Source organism: Lepisosteus platostomus, chromosome 20 (genome assembly GCF_059453375.1).
Source record: "Lepisosteus platostomus isolate fLepPlt1 chromosome 20, fLepPlt1.hap1, whole genome shotgun sequence".
Classification (NCBI taxonomy): Eukaryota; Metazoa; Chordata; class Actinopteri; order Semionotiformes; family Lepisosteidae; genus Lepisosteus; species Lepisosteus platostomus.
This window is the reverse complement of record NC_142630.1, coordinates 1,908,103-1,925,177: the sequence shown is the minus strand read 5'-3', so window position 1 is coordinate 1,925,177 and position 17,075 is coordinate 1,908,103. Positions and strand designations below refer to the sequence as shown.

Sequence of the window (17,075 nt, the reverse complement as noted above, 5' to 3'; positions counted from 1 at the left end):
GAACCCGTGGTGGGGGATGTTTAAATGTGTGCAGTCAAGCCAACGATGGTCATTAAAAGGCGAGTTGGAATGAAACCCCAAGACACATCGGCCCTCCTCAGTCTGCAGCCTCACTGGTCCGCGTTTTCTGCCCCAGAAGTCCACCCTCTCTGTAGTCTTCTATTCTTCCTTTCCCTTGAGCTCTTAATTGCTTAATTGGAGTAATTGTTTTCTCATTTGGATCAATTGTTAATTTGTTAAATATGGCTGTACCATAGACCAGCATGTCAAGGGACTGTAAAGGGCAAGGTGGAAGAAGCCCAGTTAATCTGCTTGGGGTCTGTCCTCCGGGAGCCTTGATCTGTGATGCTGACAGCAAGGTCATTAGTCCTGCACCCTCATCTAAGTAAGGACAGGTGGGTTCCAACGCTACCCCAGGGGTGACTGACCACCCGTCATGTGTTTGTTCCTGCTCCAGGTCCCATACCGTTGCTCTAAACATGGAATTCCTAACGTGTCATTTAATGCCTTAAGCAGGACGAGATCTGCAGTGTAAAGGCGCAGAGATCTTGCAGTTTTGTAGGTTGTCTCTAGTGTGGGTAGGGGGCTCAGATGAGGGTCAGCTGGTCAGGGCCAGGACAGAGGTCTGGGAGTAACAGAGAGTGCACTCCCCAGACTCGGCCTCCCTTCACTCCTGACAAAGACCAAGAGTGGCCTGGCTCAGAAGCAGTGTGGCTACGGTCACAGTTTAGAGAGCTCGGAAACAAGCTGTAGAGCAGGGCTGTCGGACCCTGTACCTGGAAGGCCTATGTAATCTGGCTTTTGTTCCAACCTGACCTCTCCTGAACTCAACCTGGACAATGGATCTGATTATTGAATCACCTGCAAACATGTAATACTTGTAACATGAGTTGTTTTAGCAATAACCATACCTTAATATAATGAGTCTTTTGAATAAACATCAGTAACATTTCCTGGGTAACACCCTGTGCACTGTATATCTGCCTCAGAAAATAACTAGGTTAATTGTTTAACTGACTACTCACGTTGGAAGGAAAACAAGCAAACTTGAGACCACCCCCACAGGAAGTGAGGGGTCCTGCTTTAGACAGAGCTGTACTGGGACACCCTTTAAGAATCCCCCATATTCTACCATATTTGAGAGCCTAAAATGATGGGAACCGACAGCTTGGATTTTGATGCAAAATTAAGAATTTTCAGGGGATGATCTGTGATCCCTGAATACCTTTGAACTCCCTGTGCAGAATATTGTGAAGTTGTGGGACTGTCAGGCTATGCCTTATGCTGGCTGAGCTTGTTGCAGAAAAACTACATAATGAATCTGTATTATTTTAACAACTGCAGGAGTCTGTAAATCCGCACTTTACACCTGACGGTATGTTTAGAATTCAGCAGCCGCGAGAATCCTGACTAGATCAAGTAGAAGTGACCACATCACCCCTGTCCTGGAGTCTTGGCACTGGCTTCCTGCTAAGTTTCAGGTTAATTTTAAAATGCTGCTGCTACAGCTCAAGGCTCTACATGGTACGTTTCCTGTATGGGTTCACATGGGTTTCATCTGGGAGCTCCACAGTCCAAAGACAAACTGGTAGGTTTATTGGCTTCTGGTAAAACCGGCCCTGGTTGAGTGTGTGTCTGCGTGTGTCCTGCAGTGGACTAGTGGTCCTGTCCAGGGGGTACCCCACCTTGTGACTCCTGCTTGCTGGGATCGGCTCTGGCTTGTATTTGGTGAAAGCAGTTAGAAAACAGACAGCGCAATGTTTACTTCACTCTTTCACAAAACCCATTGTTGTTTACGAGGGGTTTCCCTCTGTTGTTTGCACTTCATCGGCTCTTGTTGCTGTGCCCTAAATCTCTGCAACACCACCCCCAAAAGAAATCACAGACTCAACCACATTGGCAGCTTTCACACCTAGTCTAATATCCAACTAAGCTTTTTTGTAATTGTTTTACCATCTGTATCTTCTTTGTTGCCTTGGCTTTGTAATTTTCTTTAAATTTAATTTAGTGTGCCTTTTATTAACAGTAAACTAATTTAGGGTGATTGGTATTCATCCAGCCATTTTTTAACCACTTTCCAATTCAGGGGCACAGGGGACCCCAGGGCCTAAGCTGGCAAGCAATGTGTGCAAGGAGGGGTACACCTTGAATGGGACAGGAGTCCATCACAGGGCACACATAGACACAGACACTCACACCAGGGCCAATTAACCTACCAGTATATGTTTAGACTGTGAAATGAAACCAGAGCATGCAAACAGGATGGGGCGAACATGCAAACTCCACGTAGACAGCACCCCAAGAATTGAGTCCAGGGTCCCAGCGCTACGAGGCGTCAATGATAATCACTATACCACTGTGCTATCCAACATCAAAATCAAGAGTAAAGAAATCATTACTGAGTTCAGTTCAAGTGTCCAAAGTAGTCCCCAGATTCTGCAAGGCATGTTGTGGAGTCAGTGAAGGATTTTGTGTGTAATTTTATGACTGGTATCTTAGTTTTGTTTCTCCTTTGTTTTACACAAAATATAGATGCTCATTACCCAAGTGCAAGATGTCGAAAGACAGAGAGTGCAAAAGATGACATTTTTCTTGAAGCTATCAAAGTAACGCACTCCAAGACCTTTATAATCAATAAGAAAATAACTTTACTACTGTTAACTAAGCACTTCTGTTTTCACTCCACCATTTTATGACATAAGAAAACCAAAAGAGAGAAATCTAACAACAGCACTGGAATCAAAGTATAACAAAAATTTTCCAAATAAAAAAAACCCAAAACAAATGCAAGATAAAATCAGATCGCGTTGACAAAGTACAAGAAAGTTTACAATATTACACAATATTACACTTTAGCCCAGCCAGTACAGTCAATCCAGAAACTCTTATACATGGAGGTGAATTAATTATTAAGATATCACAGACTATTATATTGGTCGCTCTGGCAGAGATGGGTGTGTACTGAACTCTTTATCTGAATGCATGAAGGATCCATTCAGATATTAAGTTGAATTGATGTCCTGTCAGGTTTTTCAAGAAAGGAATGGGCAGATCCTGCAGTAGTGTGACTGTACATCTTCATTCTAGAGGCATACAGTATGTGCATGTACTGCAGAAAGGCCTCCCACCATTGGACAGACAGCCCGTCTGGTGTGACCACACATCATCAGATGTACTTCAAACTCGTCTCTCCAAGATCTTGTAGACTCTTATTTAGTCTACAAGTGCAATGCACCAGACTCTGAACAGCCCTCTCACTGATACTTCTGCATGTACAATATATACTGGATCTGCTGTGGCAGGGCAGTCTCTCTTTTGTTTTAGGAAAGGTGGGGTTTCATTTTACATCTTTAGGAGGCAGCTGACAACAACATGTTAAAAGCCATTGCACCCACTGTCTGCATCCTCTTGAGCAAGCATCACTTTGTGGTACAGCAGCCTGTTTCACAGAATGGCTAGCAGGAACAACTGCTCACAGGAGTCCTCAAGTGTATTTTCCAGGAGAGAGTGGTCTCTCTGGTCACGACTCAAGATGCTGTAGCACAGCCCTGATGCCATCAGGTATCAGGCTGAAATCAAACGTGAGTGGAATATATGCTTGTCAGCATGTGAAAAGCAGCCCAATACACCTGCCTGATGCCAGATATCTACAGGAAATTACCATTCTGAACATGAGCACAGCTGGTTCTTGTTCTAAGAGGAACTAGTACCAGTTCGGAAAGCCTGCAGCTAGGCTGGTTCTTAATCATAACTCTTATTATGAAGTACTGTTACAAGACGTTCAGAGATCTGTCAAATATATACATATTTAAGAAGAACAGAATGAGTAGAAGCTTTGAGTATTCAGAAAAGAAAACAACAGTCCTACTGGGTAACACTGACAGACATCCCAGACTTCAAATAAAATCTTAATAACATACTGAGAATTGCGCAGTTCCCTGTTTGAAAAGGATCTCATTAAGATCATTAAAAGCCTGGAATGACTCTCAGCCTTGATGCTCTTATTGCTATACCTTGTATTCATTGAGCCTGAACAAATGAACAGTGACAAACATACTCACCTCTATGTAATGTATGCTGTCACCTGAGTTTTCATCAAATCTAAGCCTGGTTTGGGTTTCATGGTGCTAATGCAGGTGCTTAATACACGTTGCAGTGTAATCTACTGGAACAGCCCAGTCATTAACAAAAGGTATCTTCATATCTGAGCTCCACAAAATTAATGTGAACAATAAAGCACATAGCAACAAGGTGCTGTATTTATATACTAAATAATGGGAAACTTTGTTGATCCCAGCAGGCATGCATTCAGAAGCAATCTGATTACCAGCTTCACGACAGCGACGTGTCGACAGCTGTTGTCACACTGTCAAGGTCTTCTCTGACGACACTAATGTGGGTGGATGGAGCTGATAAAAGCAGCACAGGGAAACACTGGTGGTGCATCTAAATTGTTCCAGCTACATCAGAGCACAAAGGGCGAAGTGCTGCATTAGGCAATCGGATTTCTGAACGTCATTTGAAAAAAAAAACAATTGGAATTTTTAATTTAGACCAGGCTGACAGATTACACACTTGATTTGGGGAAAGGGCAAGTTTTGTCTGCAGGTAAAAAAGCAAGTATTGCTAAATGTCATTTTGCTTTTTCATTTATAGGTGCTAATGGTTTTTCTGACTAATTTATCAATAGAATGTGATTTTCTGCATACTCTTATCATAGGAAAGAATATGTGAACCATGCACAGGGTGCTGAGAGCGTTTTGAAGCAAAGCAAAGTTTGTATAGGAGGTCAGTTTTATTGGGGGACTGACACAACAGGGGGCCTACAACCCTGGTCCTGAAGAATAACTACGATCTTATTTTTGAGGTTTATTTTTTCTACTGTTCTCCGTGATTTTCCTGCACCAGTTTTGTTTATGCTTCTCCTGGTCCTGGCTGAAAGCGGAACAGAGGACCACAGCTCTAGAACTGCACTGCCAAGACTCTGTAAATAAAAGAGCAGTGACAGAAAGAAAATCTTGCCCTTCCGAAACCTGGCCTGAGTGCTGTGCTCATGAAGCTGGGACCTGCTGGCCCCGGGCGAGGCTGCACAAACCGAGAGCAGAGACTGCGAGGAAACCGAAAGACTGTGGGCGCTGTTTCGGAGGCGATACTGTGAGCAGGTCCAAGGCTGTCCACAGTGGAGGAGCTGACATTGGGGGGGGGGGCGGGTCCTCTGGCGCAGGGCTGCTGGGCTGGTGGTATGGGAGGGAGGGGAGGGGTCACCCCCACGTATAGTGCTCTCTCCCTCTGCACTGGAGCTGGACTCCTGTCTCACCTGCAAAACAAGCCGCGTCAACACCTGCCCGCAGACTGATTTCCACTGCATACAGCTGTGCATGTGCTGTTGGACAGCAATTACAATGAGAATTCTCTTGTCCTCGCTCCGATGCTCACAGTCCTATGAAGATACACGAAATCAATACGAAGTTCATCAGTGAGTTCATGCATACTCTGTTTATGCATCAGCTCAGAACTCAAGTCAATCCAGGTCTTCACGTACTGTAGCTAACCCCTCTAACTCTTTACAGCAAGGTCCTTCCAAATGGATCAGTAAGTGACTAGTGTCTTTTAAACTGCAGTATTCTATCTCCGGTAAGTCCGTTGTGTTAAGGTCGGGTGATTACTGTAAGTTCACTCTTCCCACAGGCCTGCTCAGTGTGCTCTATGGTTTGTCCATACTTTTGAAGATGAAGACACACTCTCCAAAACATGTGACTGTCTGCATCTTTTCACACTGTGCCAACAGCAGAGCTAAAGCATCAGATGGAGGACTGATCCAATGGCCACTTACTTTGGTGAGGGCTGGAGCAGCTCAGAGGCTTTCCTAGATGCACAGGTTGCCAAGTGGGACTACACCCTGGATGGGACACCAGTCCATCACAGATCTCATTAATAACACAGCAAGCTCACAGTGCATGGCAAACTATTTTGACCACTGTTCCTGCACCATTCAAAACTACTCTGGCCAGATTCAAAACTTCTCAACCTTGAAATGACTCAGTTACTCCTTAACCCAGTCTAGGCCCAGAGCTCTGAAGCCCTGCTCATCCTGGACTCTTAGGCTAGACCAGGCCTGACCAGTTTCAGGAAGATCACAATAGTTCCTGAGAGGCGTGCGGGCTGTGTTGTTAGTGGGGCGCTCTGTGCTGTACCTGCTCTCAGTCTCCTCACATGTCGTCCTCCAGGTCAGAGCTGTGATTGTTAATCTGTGTGGAGAACAAACACATTGCAGTCAGCCCTGCCTGGACCTCTCCGCAAACAGACAGCGCACTTGGTTTCGTTCATATACTGCACAGGACATTTTTGAAAATATCCATTGTCCTGCCAGAACATCATGAATTAGTGTACTGCAAACAGTCCAGCATCCCATATTCACGATGAGCCAATGAAATGCTCATTTTAAATACCATTGATTGCAAATTTCCCCATAAGTATACATTACCAAATTATCAGTGAAAATCACTTAATTCACTTCCCTTCAAAAACAAGCAATTAACAAAATCCATTCAGCTTGTGCTAGGTCACCAGAAGCATATGACAAAAAAATAATGGGCGATTCTAGAATCAAGAAATGACGCAGATTCCACTATTTCCCCAGACATATACAGTATATTCACTAATTTTAAGTAAAAATGATTTGAAAATGAAATCTTACAATCATGTGCAGACATGCAGGTGTGCGTGTGATTGTGGCAGTGTTCACGTGTCACTGCGCCCATGACCATGGGTTCGAAAAGCTGGGGAACACATGACTGGCACAAGGTAGGAGGAAAGAGGCCAGTGGGATACTGAGGGCAGGAGAGTCAGTGTGCGTTCGGACAGGTTCATCTCCAGACTGACAGCAGCGGGTACAGTATGAATGGAGATCATGGCATGTGCTGATGGCTCCATGACTGTGCAGCACTAATAGAGACAGTGCTCTTGCGCCACTCGCTGTATCTTACTCATGCATGACAACACGCAGTCTTGTGGAAGCGCAGAGGTAAAATTGGATTTCCCGTAGTTCCAGGCGGAATTCTCCAGTCTCCCAGAATGACTGGGGTCTAGTGCACTCTTGGAGGAGCTTCATAAAGGGATGAGCATTCTCTATGATCATTTTCAGCACAAGAAAAAGGAACCTGGATCCGAGCAGGAGAAAAGGGGATGGTAGACTTGTTACTGTTTTGACTCATTCCTGTAGAGCACTTTCTCCTTGCTCAGTATAAATCCACTGGCATCCTCCAGTTAAACAATAGGCCCCCATATTAGTGAGAGCTGACTGGGAACCCCAATTCAGGTAGCACACAGCAGTTCAGCAGGGTAATTGATGCCTTGCTTTGTTCAGAGAGATAGTTGTAATGGAAGGTACTTAATGTGTCACCCAGGTAGGCACACACTTGAAAGTAATTACAGATAATTACCCTCCTGTTTCAGGGAATAATAACACTCTATATATAACCCCCCCTCCTTCTCTCTCTCACCCCCAGCCTGACAAGAAAAATGCTTGCTTTTGTTGTTTATTCCTTTTATTTTCTTCTTTTCTCTCAGTGTCTCACAAGACAGTTCTCACTTCGCTGGTCTGGAACAAGGCTAGATTAGATCCTGTTACTCTAGGACAACCCCAGAGAAAAACTCCATCTCATTACCAGCGTGTGTGTGAGACAGAGAGAGAACAAGAACAACGCACAGAAACATGAGTGTGTCTGGTATGAGTGAATATGGGTGTTTGTGCATGTGTGTGCGTTCATGTTGTTGCAGCCAGGGGAGCACTGTGTTGTGTTTTGCATTTATACCAGGAACATGCAGTGTGTGTCTGTATAGTATGCGCATGTATTTCTCTGTGCCTAATGAAGTGTCTAAGTAAAGGGGAAAAAAAACAGCTTCTTTGAAAAAAGTAATGCCTGTTCAGCAACACTGGAACTTGATATACAAGTTTTTCAGTGTAATTTACCAAACTGCTGTGTCTCTTTATTAAGCTTATCTCTGCTTTAGCACACATCTGGGGAGAATGTTCAAACCCATTTACCTCCGCAGCTTAGCCACATTTGTTTTATGTCTAAACGGGGAAGAAAATAACAGATTTAAGTTAGAAACGTCAAGGGCCTGCAGCGTGGGTGAAGCTGTTTCTGAAACTTTATTGAACCTTTATTGCGGTATACTTCATTAAAAGCCCAGCTAAGTGTAATAAAGGACAGCTGGTCTCTGGCCTGCTGTGACCGGGAGATAGCATACCACGAGAAGTCCGGGTGATGATCTGGGACCAGAGAATTAGCCCTGGAGGGGCAGGACACAGCATAAATAGTCAATGAAAACATAACCTGCATGTCTCTGGGAGGTGGGGTGATCACAGCGACAACATGCAAACTCCACACCGAGAGTACAGAGCTCAGAATATATCCCGGGAATCAAGACCTGTGAGTCAGCAGTGTTAACAGCTACACTCCCCCATCCCCTTCACTTAAGGTGCAGCGAAGGCATGAGGAAGCTCACAGAGACCTGCTAATTCCAGGGAAGAGCAGCTTACATCCATCGGACAAGCCGGAGAAAAGCCAAACAGAAATGTGGCAACCTCTCACGAGGAGCGGCGTCAGGACAACGTGAAAAGAGTTTTTTTTAATGAAATCGGGGGATGCGGAGGATGTGAAAATAACGCGACAGGAATTCTGACGTGGGCTCTCAAGAGGAGGACGTCCTCCTCCCAGTCTGGCTCTTTGGGAAGCTGTGTTTTCCTGAGGTAGGAGGCCCCCAGGCAGGGGCGCAGTTGCTATGGTTACCGTGTGCCGGTCATCCTCGCTGGCCTCTCCCAGCTCGGGGCTCTCGTCCCCCACTCTCTCCCTCCGGGCCCGGCGGTGTGGGCTGTGGCTGCCCTGAGAGCCCTCGGGGCTGCTGGCCGAGAGGCGGCAGGGGGAGCCCCCAGTGCTGTCGTCCCTGACCGGGGGGGATCCTGGCAGGAGAGAGGCCGGCCGTTAGAGAGAGGGGTTCCCTGGGCAACGCGACCGTGCAAGACGCCAAGAACACCACCGCGTGTGACATGTGACTCAACACGCCGGTTCAGAGCCGGAGAAGCTAAGCTACAGGTTGCAGCTGCAGTCCACACAGCGGGCATGCTGAAAGGTATATGCAGGGCACATTCAGTATTAGAAACAAGTATGGAAACAGAGGAAATTGTGGGTATAAAAAACTTCATCATTTTTGTTTCCTCGCCTCAGCAAAGGCGTTAAAACACTCCAGGGTTGTCACTGCCTCTGCTTACACAGGGCTGGAGGCAATGTCCCTGATGGCCAACTGACAGCCAATGACACTGCAGAAAGTCAGAATGGTCATGTACAGTACTAGCTAAATTTGATTTTTCTATAAATAATGTGAAATGTGCATTCGGTACTCATTTTTTATTTTGTTTATATAAATATTTCCAGCACTATTTAGAAATGTTTCGATGCACATTGCACAACAATGTCTACACCCTTTGAAAAAATCAAAGAAAAATGAATATGTGTGGCAAATAACATGATCCACAAAAACAATCGATTTCAGCTAGACTCTGCAGTGCAATTATAATCAGCACAAGGTTTACAGTATTAATCCACCAGTCCTAATTTCACACAGTGTTTCAACAGTAATGCATTTGCAATAACAAAGATGCATTTTTATTTTATTAATTAAATTATTATTTTATTGTTAAAATGTTTAATTTATTTATGAATCCAGCTAAGCAACCACACCAGTACCTTAGTCAGACTCCTCTGACCCCCCACCTTCAAGCCACTCACGTTGTGACCAGAGGAGAGAGACATGCCCCTCACAGACAGCACTGCCCTACATGTGGTTTCTGACACCACACAGGCTCGGGTCCACAATCATAGAGCTCTAACTGCTATACTAGCTTGCTAGAGTTTTACCTGTTGAACCACTTAGGATGTTAATACTTAACACATTTCAAAGCATTCTGTTTCAAAAAGATTTTGGATTGTTCTTCTAAATGCAGCCCCAGTGATGGCAATACTAGTAGGTCCCAGTCCTTTGTCTAGACTCACATTTGTTTCTTGAGGTCATTAAAATGTAAGCTGGCAATCTGATTCACAACATTGATCGTCCATCAATGGTGGTATCACAGAGAATCGATTGCTTGGGTATTGAAAGGCGGGTGTAATTAAGGAGAGCTGCAGAGGAAATAAATGAATGTGGAAATTCGAAAAGAAGAAGCATGACAATAACAACAAAGAAATGGAAAGTTCCCAGGCGCAGGGATGAGCGAAACAAGACAGAGCCACTTCAGATCGAAGCCACAGGTCAGCACAGATGCTGACGTTATAACTGTCTTGCCACAGTGCAGGTGCACAGCAACCAATCCAGCAATCCGGACTCCAGCAGGCTTTCTGTGTGTCTTGAAATCGGCAACAGCTGAGGCCTTTTGCAAATTGTTAAATTGGGCCACTCAAAGTAATGATCAGCACAATGAGGTCATCAGACACAGAGATGGAATAAAAACTCACAAACGCTGCAGCCCTCCCCTGTGACCAAGCCTCCCTTCAGACATGAATGCTGTTGGTCTGAGACACCCAGGTCACCCATGACAGTTTACACACTAGGACCTCAACTGAGTCACAAGTTCTGCCTTAAGCACTATTGGCCTTGTCAAACCCAGGTACTTCCTGACAGAAGCTTGTTGTCTGTCCGATGATTCCTGCTCCCACCAGCTGCAAGGCTGCCATCAGGACGGCACCTGGGCTGCAATCTGCGGGTCAATACTTTAAGTTTATTCTGGCGAGGGGCGTGAAACCGAAGGCCCCACCTGTGCGATCGCCCCTCTGCCTGTCCATCCTGTCCAGGCTCTCCAGCAGGCCGTCGATCTGCACTTTGATCAAGGTCAGCTCCCGCTTTATCGTGCGCAGCTCCTCAGCCTTCACTGCTTCGCAAGAGAGAGAGAAAGAGAGAGGTTCGGCCACGGCACTGAGGGCTAAGGGCTCCCATCCTTTCCCAGTTCTGCCCCCTTCCTTTCCTAACAAGCGCTCAGGATCTTCCAGTATCAGCTCTTCTGCAGCTCCCCTCGAAGGTTCTGCCTTAACTCACCCCCTCCTCACCTGCGCAGGACTGTCACCTTAACCTTACAGCTGCCACTCAGGGAAACAGAACCCACAGACTCACAAGAGTACTGCAGGCTCCGGCTGCCGACAAAAAAATAACAATCCCATCACTTCAAAATAATGACACCCTTCGGCAAGAGCGTCTCTACCGCCCAGACAGACAACGGGTTTCAAACAGCCCATTCTCAGCTCCTCAGAACTGCCTCCTGAAGACACAATAGAGCACATGGTATTCACAGCTCAACCGACCTGCATTTAATTCTGCATTTAGCTTGCCTGCCCTGTCACGTTTACTGAAGAGAAAGAGACGGAAAAAAATCCATAAAATGTGATTGGAAGCTTTTGACCTCTGAGCAACAAAAGGCAAACTAATTCGGCTCCCATGTGCTGGCAGTAAAAACTATTAAGGTTCATAATAAACCCGTATAAACAATTCTTATTTGTTATGCACTATTAATTTGGTATAATTGCATGCCCTGATAGGCTCTGCACGATTGGAAAAAAAACGGCCTGCAGTAGAGAAGCTTTTAATGAAGGTACCATCTGGTGCCTCTCGCTGTGCCCTGGAGCTGTTACTACAGTGCTCCCAGAGAAGCGCCCCATTACCGAGGGAGGGAGAAAGGCACGACACACACAGACATCAGGCAATCAAATCCCTGGAACTCCACTGCAAGCCAACTTTCTGCAGTCTAAGTGATTACAACTCCCTCAATATTCCCTGGCACCTACGGCATCAGACACAAGAGCTCTCTGCTACTTATTGCGCTCTCTGCTCCACCAATACATTAGCACTCTTGTCACTTCACACCGAGGAGACAGGTGACAGGTGATGAGAGCCCTTGTGATACTGTGCAGAGCTTCCCGTTATGTGAGGCTCATCACTCAGCACGATCGCCCTCTGCGCAGATGAGAGTGGGCACAGTGCAGTGTCCAGGCACGGAGATGGGAGCCCAGCGGTCAAGGCCAGCAGACAGACCTCCTGGCAGAACCTCATCTACCCCTCACATCACCTACAACTACAGCCTCATGATTTCACTGGCATCTGCGGCACCATTGTCATTTTGCTGTGTCCCCAACCAAAAGGTGAACCAGTGTCCTTACTCTGTACAACAAAAAAGACAAACTAGTCGCAGAGAGCCAGCACTGACACCCCACGCTCACGGTCTCACTGGAGCCAGTGAGAAGACAGCTGTGATGGTGTGTGTGTAACTGTGCGTATAACAGCCCTCAAATATAATCCTTTCACCTAAGTGAACCCTCAACACCTGTGGTTCTTTTTGTGTAGTCTTGTCAATTAGGTGTAGACAGCTTAAATACGTCTCTGCCTGTGCTTTGTTAGCGGTATAACTGTTAATAAATTGACCGGACTGTCAGCACCTTGCACTTGCAGAATGCTTGCCAAGCACTCCAAACATGTCTTACAGCTGTCAAGGGCAATTCTAATTTTGCAAGTGTCTGACATTGGAGTTCTGCCATTGTGGTGCCATTTCGTACCTGCTTTCCATGAGCTGGCCTACTGTAGCTACACACACAGCTCACAGTGAGACTGACCCCCTCCCCCCGCCTGCTCTCCCCCGTCCCCCTCACACTTGGCTCTGGTCGCGTTGCCGGAGGAGCTGCTGGGCCGGCTGCCGCTCCTGGGCGCCAGGCTGTCCCTGCTCCTCCGCAGGCTGGATGAGCACTGGCGCGAGCGCTTGGGCAGGCTGGGGCCGCGGGGGGCGGGGGGCAGGGACGCCGGGACGCGCTGGTAGTCGTACACCCTGCGGGAGAAAATCCAGAGTCAGTTTCCGCCCGGCTCCTCGGCCCCACCGGGGGGCACAGCAATGCCAACCGGCCCTCTCCCAAGCCTCTGTTTCGCTGCAGAGCAGGATGTGCCCCACTTTTCCCATCCTCCAATAAGTTCTGGCACATGTTCCAAAACAATCCTTGCACAAAAATAAAAGCCCTTGCTGTTCTGTTTCCCAGTCCTGCTCCTGCTCTGACCCACCTCCAGTCCTTCAGTCTTTGAATTGAGCTCTTAGCTGAGGTAATTACAGTACATAAAGGTGACTCTGATCAAGTCACCAACTGCTCTGCTGGATCACAATCCAGAAAGCCATCAGGTCATGATCATGCAGCAGAGAAGTACAGAAACTCTAAATTAACCTGTAGACTGTCACCAGTTGAAGCAAGAGAGACAGAGCTCTTAAAGCAACCATCTCTGCAGAGACTAGGATATCAACACAGCTTGGCCAGACATTCAGGTTACAGAAATTAATGCTGCACTCTGACAAACATCGTTCAGCCCCTTATCTGAGCAGGAAAACAATCTGGAATGATCTTCACGCAGCACTGTGGAACATGAGTGTCAGAATAAATGTATCAGAGATGCCTGTCTCTCTATCTGAAATTTCACTGGCAGTGTACTCTCTAATGATGGCGTTATTTTCATACTATATTGCAGGCTTGAATAAAAGTATAAAGAGAAATCCAGTAACACTAAGTTCAACATTGTTGTACCTTTATAGTACATGTATTGTGTGTGAATTGCAAAGTGCGCTAATTTCCATACATAAGGAATTTGGAGAAATACCATAATATTTGTAGAGTGTATCCTATATGCTATCTAGTTGTGTTGATTGGTCCAAAGCAATATGTGATTTTATAAACCAGTTAAGAGGAAATGTTAGAGGACCAGTTAGAGGAATTGTGTGAAAACAACCAAAAACTAATTTTCAAATGCCAAGAATCAGAAAGCAAAACAGATTTTTGTTTCTGGAGGAAATTCCCTGCAAGGCTAATCAATAAGTAAGCAGGATCTGGAAAAGCTGGGTGATTTTCTGATTATGTTGCTTTTAAGAAGTGGTAGCCTTAGGATTAGTCCCAAATCTTAATGCCTTGTGTCAATATCCAATGCCTGCTGAGTCGAAGAATCTGATTTTGGCTTGGCCCTGTGGCGTCTTTGCTGTGCCAGCATGTCCATCACAGATGAGAGCCGTAGTGCTGGGGAGAAACAGTGTGTCCTGTGTTTCAAGTGAGGACACTGCAAGGAGTACATTTGTGAGACCGACTCTCACGGAGAAACACATCTCTTACGTCACTGAAGACACCATACACACGACATACAAGAACATATGACAGGTGACGAATGAGACAGGCATGTGGCCAACCCAGCCCATTCACTAGTTAGCAGTCAATTGATCTCATCCAGCTGCTTCTTGAAAGAAGCAGAAGTATCAGCAACAACTACAAGACTGTACAGCCTGTTCCAGACCCCCACAAGTTTTCCTGTAAAGATTTTTCATTAAATGTAACTTTACATACTAATTCTATTGTTTCTGTACACTTCCAAATACTACAATCACAAAAGTAATACCTATATCTTTATACAGATGGTTAATTATACTGTATATAAACAGTTATACTTTCAAACTGCTGGAGACATGTTTTGAAACCTCCTGTGCAAAGCAGCAAATAGAAATATGTGTCACAATACCTTTATTCTCAGGTTCTCCTTAGTTATTTGGACATACTGTATTAGTAGACTTGAGTTTGATCTGTTAAGAAATATCATTTTTAACATATTTGCATTATTTCTTTAATAACTGATGCAAAATACAAACTAATAAGATTCGTATTTGACCAAGGATGGAATTAAAAGATGTAAATGCTCTGTATTTTTTATTATAAATAATGAGGGTTGTGTGTGAGAGTTTACTTTTAAGCACAAGAGATACAGGGATTTGCTGAGACTGGGTGATTTCTTTAGCATGATTCATAAACTGTTAAACAATCTAAACATTGCACAGCAGGAAAAGACTGGTGCACAAGAACAACATCAGATCTTTATCATTGTTTTATTACTGTGCTCTTGACTGAAAACAGCCTCTTGCTCATCTCTGCTTGCTCTTGAGAATGATCCAAACAGGACAGCTTCTCCCTGTCCGTAATTCAAACAGATGGTGTCAGAGAGAATCGAAAGTTTTTTCATAACACTCCCTGGACTCAGAGGGACTTCAAGTCTGCATCTCATTGCTTCTAATGGCAGCTGGGGAACCAGTCTTTCAGACTCTCCCGACGTGCTGGATAGACTCTGTGCAATTGAGAGACGCATTTCCAAACAGATGGACAGGGGCCCGACAGTTCCATTCTACTGTTCTGACCACCAAAAGGGTGAATTAAGTCGTCTTAATTAAAAGTGGCATTGATCACTTTCACAGAGCCAAGATAAACAAAGAGCCAATCAATCAGATCGAGGGCTGGGGCAGGACAGCCGTAGAGAAAAAAATACAGTACCTTCCGCGTTTGAGTGAGACAGGCGTCATCGCCAGTGCACAGACAGGGACAAAGCCAGCAGGACTGACAGTGAGGAGGGCTGGTGATCCTGAATCATGAGCCACTGGATTCGTTCTCCTGAGGAGCTGTCTCTGTGGCTCTGAGCTGGGCTCCTCTGAGGTGCGTTTTAAAGTCGCACCAAAAAGGAGCCAAATGCAAACGTCAGAGAAACAGAAACAAGACATCAAGGAGAGATTTTTGGGGGGAAAACAATAAAAAAGGAGCTGGGAAGACTACACCCCTTTGAAATAAATGCCGGTTAGCCTCGAGTGTTTCGGCTCGCTTTGGCATTTATCTCATGGGTAGCCAGGCCTCCTGCTGCGCTCAGTTGCCACAGAAGCAGCGTGTGTCCAGCGGGCTCAAGAATCAAAGGAAGGAACAAATACCGCAGAAAAGCTGCCAGTGAGGTTTGTTTTCACCAGCTTACGACCGTGAAAGGAACTTTCCACAGAGATGTCACTCAGCTTTAAACGTGCACCTGTGTTGCACATGCAGTACATCCACCCGGGCACCGCCTGCAAGAGTTTCTCTTGGATGGAAGAGCCACAGTGTACTGATGATTACAAAGGAAGAGTCCGTGAGCTTTTAATCCTCACTTAAGTACATGAATGCGGGTAAACAATTATACTTTGGTTCCACTCTGGTAGCTGGAAATAAGATACACATAATTTAGAAATCTTGTAGTTCAGGTGGGTAGCTGCGTCAGCATGCGTAGGCTGCAAAGGAACAAGTAATAGGTTTATTCCATGCTGAAAAAAAGAAGAAAGAGAACACAACGTTTCGGCCGTGGAGCCTTCTTCAGGTGTGAGAGAGACAGGGCAGTAGGCAAAGGTAAAGTAGCGGGAGAACAAAGGTTGGGAGGGAGGAGGAGTGAGAGGCGGGAGCAGGGGACAGAAAGAGAGGCCAATCAAGAGGTGTGAAGTCAGAATGGGTGCAGAGAGGTGTGAAATGAAACTTCCAATGAATGGAGAAAATTTAAAAGAACAGTAGTCTGTCGTTAAGGGAAGGGAGAATGTGTGATCCTAGCTGCAGAATAATTTTAGTTTCGGTGGTCTTTCTGATGTATGAGTTCGGAAAACCGTCTTTGAGAACACAGACGGAGAGATTAGTGTGGTCGTGGCCGTCAGAGGTGAAATGAGAAACAATGGGCTTGGAGAGATCTTTAATCTTCACAGCCCTTGAAATCTTGGATAGAAATCTTGGATAACATTGGGACAGCACAGCAGTGCAGGGGTCGGCATGGCTGTCTCGAAGAGCTACGGTGCTGTGTTCGGCTCCAGGCCAGGGGTGCTGTCTGTGTGGAGTTGGAATGTTCTCTCCTTGGTCACATGGGTTTCCTCCCGATTTCCTCCCACAGTTCCAAGACATCCTGGTGCGTTAATTGGCTTATGGGCAAGACGGGCCCTGGTATGAGTGTGTGCGTGTCTGTGTTTGTGTGTGCCCATCCGGGGTGTATCCAGCCTTGCGCCCATTGCTTGCTGGGATGCTATAATAATAATCATACCCGTCACTATAGTGTACCAGTGCATTAGGACCCACACAGACTGCAGGGTGAGCGCCCCCTACTGGTCCCACTAACACCTCTTCCAGCAGCAACCTCAGCTTCCCCAGGAGGAGAGGTTCCAGCTCCTCCGCGACCCTGTACTGAATAAAGCG

General features: G+C 45.9%; 1 protein-coding gene across 4 annotated transcripts in view; it reads right to left on the bottom strand.

Moving 5' to 3' along the window:
- Positions 1-2,624: 2,624 nt before the first annotated feature.
- The window catches only part of LOC148644234 (heterogeneous nuclear ribonucleoprotein C), a 67,888-nt gene continuing 53,437 nt past the window's right edge, over positions 2,625-17,075 (bottom strand). For 2 of the 4 annotated variants that reach the window (XM_088613489.1, XM_088613487.1), the window contains exons 4-7: positions 12,693-12,865; positions 10,814-10,930; positions 8,796-8,965; positions 2,625-5,317 (exon numbers count right to left, since the gene is read on the bottom strand). In XM_088613489.1, the coding sequence (XP_088469615.1) occupies positions 4,796-5,317; positions 8,796-8,965; positions 10,814-10,930; positions 12,693-12,865 (982 nt within the window). In that variant the 3' untranslated portion in view covers positions 2,625-4,795. Of the gene's footprint in view, positions 5,318-6,194; positions 6,249-8,795; positions 8,966-10,813; positions 10,931-12,692; positions 12,866-17,075 lie in introns of all 4 variants that reach the window. The other 2 variants (XM_088613491.1, XM_088613488.1) reach the window with 2 other exon arrangements.